The following is a 4,617-nucleotide window of genomic DNA, read 5'->3' as shown; positions in this document are numbered from 1 at the left end:
TAACCCTATATCTGACTCTTTTAGTTTTAGGACTTACAAACAACCGTTATGTGAACAAAACTATAATACTCTCTTTAGCAACTTTGTTGCAAGAGTATAAAAATAATAATAATGTAATAGACTGTGCTACGCCATTTGTGTTCACATTATATCCATGATCTGCTCACTGAAGTTCGCCTCTATTTCAAGTATTGGGTTTACTAATTTCATACATATTGATCTCTCTAAATAAAGACTGTTGAGAATGGATTGCTCTCACGTACTCTGAGTACTTTCATTCTATCTCAGTAAGAGTCGTGTTTCTTGAAACATTGAATAAGTAGCTCACCGCACTAAAATGTTCCAACCTATAGATCAGAAATAGATGAGACTTCAAATTCTTTAGAAGCTCGAACTTGTTAACTCTAGACAAGGTCTTTTGGGTGCCGACAAAAAATTAGCATTTTTATCGTGTTATTTGTGAATTTAAAAGGCTTGATTTTCATTACAGTGTTTCGGTAAGCTTCGTTTTTTAAAACTATCTCAATATAGTGAAATTCGGCTGCACCGAAGCTATAATTTCTGAATTTTCTTGTGCAGGCAATCATATTTCGGGCCCCTGCGAACTCGATCGGCCTCAACCCATTTGAAAAGATTTCGCCATGAAGACCAAATTTTCCAACTATTGCACCAAATACGACTTCTTTGCCCACCCTGTCGTTAAAATCGCGGTGGCAGCTCTCATAGGTGCGCTCTAAGGGCTCATAGAAGGCATCTTTGGTCATTTCGTCCTTCTCTTCCGACAGCGCGTGGGCGTAAATCTGTGTTACAAATCCCACACCAAATTTGCGCTTCTTTATATGCAGCACGTCCATCACATTTCCTGGATGGCGATGATGGCAGCCATTACTTTTACGAGGACATCAACCAGCTGAGCATCTACTACGGAGGACATTCCAGGTGAATGCCCTCAAATCATAGTCCTTATTACGTTTACTGTGGTCGTCATCAAAAGTGGAGTCTTTCAGCCGAGGCTGTTGTTTCTTTTTCATTGGGAGTGGTTCCTACGTGACCGGTCCCAAGCCGCACAACCTCGCTAAAAGAGTGTTATAAACTTTCCGACATATTTACACACACACAAGTGGCTCCCTATTTGTTTCAAGACCGACGCCCGCTCGCAGCCGCATCTCTGGTAAACAGACGCTACAATTAGACTTCAGGAAACGCTTAAACCGACTTAATGTCGGAGTGGTTCCGCTGAAGCTTCCTCAAGTTTTTTATACAAGGACTTAAATTCCATCGGTCCGTTTGTAGTGCGGCTCCTTACCCTTTTTATCCCATCATACAAATGAGCAGCTCCTTATGGAGAAACACAGATCACATCGATGTCGCAAAAACTGATGGACTAATTCATATATGTAGATACAGACGAACAGACAGGCCGATACGGCTTAACCGCTGATCATTTTTACATAAGTAGTATGTGTGTTTACAATTTATTTACCTATAGTGTTTTCTTGAATCTCCAACGAGTCTTCCACTATGGGACAGTTATATGGTTGTAACTGAGATACACCATCTATTTCAAGGCCATACATGCAATATTCTCCTCGGCTTAACTTCTGATTATCGTCTAAGCGCCACAAAATACCATCCTACAAAATTCCACAAATTTCTTAAATCCATAGTTTACATAAATAGATAATTATATAATATTATTTTACCTCATATAAGCGCCATTCTTCGCGTGAATTTTTATACGGGTTTAGCATATACCCATGATCACATGGTAATCCCGCCTGCACCAAAAAGTCTTTCAACGCATTCTGTAAAACCACACTACCATTAGACGAGGTAATATTTACATAAGGCGTATATTCGTATCCTTCAGACGATTCCGCACATTCCCATAGATTCTCAGTTCTAATCAGCTGCAACGTCTTCCGTGGATTGCAGCAGAGCTTTAAACAATTTTTAATTTGGCACACACAACCACGCAGATGTCTCGACACTTTTTGATGTTCTCCGTCGTACAGTTCAATGTAGTCATAGGAGCCGATCAAATGCGGTGGCACCAGTACACCTTCATAGAGGTAAGAACCGTTGCTAAAACTTTCCCAACCGGTTAAGTCAACGGTGTCTTCAAAAGCGCAATTCGGAATAATCGATAAAGCAACGAGTGAGTCCATTAAATAAATCACAAAGCATAAAGCAAGGCATATATGGACATTAAAGTTGGTACTCATTGCAGAATTTCCGTTTGTAGGGCAATCCTAGAATTTGATACATAAAAAAATTAAAATTTTTTTGGAACAATAAATGGAACTAAGTAAAATAAATTCATAGTATTATATGAAATCAACTTCATATTATTATATAGATGGCAACCCTGTTCAGAAAAATATATAATTGAAAAGAAAACAATATCTGGAGAAAGCCTTAAACAGTGTAACAGAACATAATGGTAACATCGAATTCTAATCAAGATCTATGTATATAGTAGATATAAATGAGCAGGATGATGAGACGAATTAAAATTCAGGTGGTTGGCCTTCCGTCTATCAGTCTGTCCGTGTATGCGATCACTTGTGAAAATAATTGAGATATCTTAGTTCCTTTTCACCACCGAAGGTTCGCGTTGCAGATGTGTGGAATCGGCTCATTGCCATGCCCACAAAACGCCATTAACCGAAAAAGTACAAGTGCTATAACTAAACTCCCTAATGAGATACAAATTTCTTTGTTTGGTACAACGGATTGCGTAAGGCAAGGACAACTCTGTTTTGAAAATGTTTAAAAAGTGAGCATGGTCTCACAAACACCTAGAGCTATATCAACCAAGTTAGCTCAAGAAAAATATTTTCTGTACCTCCGATGACAATGTGAAAATGGGCGAAATCAGATTATAGTACCAACCAAAACTGCGATAAATTCATAAATAAATGCTCTAGTTTAAAATTTAATTTTGCATGAGAGTGTACAAGAGAGCTTCAGAGGAGCTGGTGGCAAATTGGTGTCAATGATTGGGTGGTGACGCCCACATTAAGATAAAATCCCATATCTAAGAACGACTTAAATAAATTGGACCAAACTCGAAACAAACTTTACATTCCGCTGACATTCCTATGTTACATTGTGGAAATCAGCGAAATCGTATTATAATCACGCCTACTTCACATACATATAACAAAATTTTAAGTTCCATCTGATTCGTTCACTTTCCAGTAAATGAAATCAAGCACCAATGACTATATCGGAATAAAACTTTGCCCGAAAAATGCGTTTAAGATATGCCAACTTATGACTAAAAATGATCAAAATCTGACCAAAAGTGTTCAGGCCCCTAGGTACCGAATATATCGGTCAATGTGTGAGAAATACAATTGAAACTTAGACAGAGTCCTTTCCTGGTAATACTAATTATGTATGTCAAAAAAGGGTTGAATCGTTCCAATACTTCCCTGAGCCCTATAAACCTAATCTAAAGACTTATGAACTTCCGCGTGGTTTCACCCTACCGGATATATAGGCCAATATCTGAGTTATCTGAATTAAAATAAGAGAGAGTTTTAGTGTTTCTTTGGCTGACTTTGATGATTGTATGTGGGGAATCCTGATGAAACCTTGGGAGCATTTTATTTTTGGCAAAAAATAGATACAATCGAGTTACCACTATCTCCTATGTACCCAATATAAAATCTTCAAACTTTCGTCATAAGTAACTCAACTTATAATATTGGACACACTATGGCTTAATGCCAAAAATGACTGGATATATTTTATTATTTCATTACTCTAAATAAACTTATGCCAAATATGGCGGTCGATGTATGCGATATAATCAAGTGAGCATACTATTCACAGCACCATCACCCAACTTGAGACCTAGCATTCATTATTCGTTAATATTCGACCGAATAAACCACGTCTAGCGCGCAGTGAAGAAATGTAGCAGCCAATCAATCGATTTATTGAGAGAAAACTTCGATGAGCAGATAATTGCACGTTTGTGCCGGTTTATTGACCACTAAGATGGTGTGATATCACACCATTCAACTATTTCTTGTGGGGATATGTAAAGTCTAAAGTTTATGCGGACAATCTCGCTTCGATTCAGGCGTTGAGCAAAACATCGCGCGTATCATTCGCCAGTTACCAGTTGAAAAGTTCGAACAAGTCATCGAAATTGGATTCAACGGATGAACGTAGCCGCAGCCAAAATTTGAGATTGACATTTGAAGATACAATCTTCAAAATATAAATGCCATAGAATGTTTTTTTCTAATGATAGTAAATATTCCAAATTAAATTCGAAGTTTAGGGTTATATATACCAAAGTGATCAGGGTGACGAGTAGAGTTGAAATCCGGATGTCTGTCTGTCCGTCCGTCCGTCTGTCCGTCCGTCCGTGCAAGCTGTAACTTGGTACACGTATTTTCTGGCTTCATAAGAAGGTTAAATTCGAAGATGGGCGAAATCGGCAAACTGCCACGCCCACAAAATAGCGAAAACCGAAAACCTATAAAGTGTCATAACTAAGCCATAAATAAAGATATTAAAGTGAAATTGGACACAAAGGATCGCATTAGGGAGGGGCATATTTGGACGTAATTTTTTGGAAAAGTGGGCGTGGCCCCG

The 4,617-nt window shown here is 38.3% G+C and overlaps 1 protein-coding gene across 1 annotated transcript in view; it reads right to left on the bottom strand.

The window, feature by feature from the left end:
* The window catches only part of LOC108976676 (G-protein coupled receptor Mth2-like), a 3,959-nt gene extending 1,734 nt beyond the window's left edge, over positions 1-2,225 (bottom strand). Inside the window, 2 exon segments of the mRNA XM_018945922.1 lie at positions 1,484-1,634; positions 1,704-2,225. Coding sequence (XP_018801467.1) covers positions 1,484-1,634; positions 1,704-2,225 — 673 coding nt within the window.
* Between the last annotated feature and the right edge of the window lie 2,392 nt (positions 2,226-4,617).

This window comes from Bactrocera latifrons, unplaced genomic scaffold, assembly GCF_001853355.1.
Source record: "Bactrocera latifrons isolate USDA-ARS-PBARC rearing strain unplaced genomic scaffold, ASM185335v1 scaffold_8, whole genome shotgun sequence".
In the NCBI taxonomy this organism is placed as follows: Eukaryota; Metazoa; Arthropoda; class Insecta; order Diptera; family Tephritidae; genus Bactrocera; species Bactrocera latifrons.
The sequence above is the reverse complement of the archived record's forward strand: the minus strand, read 5'-3'. Positions and strand labels throughout refer to the sequence as shown.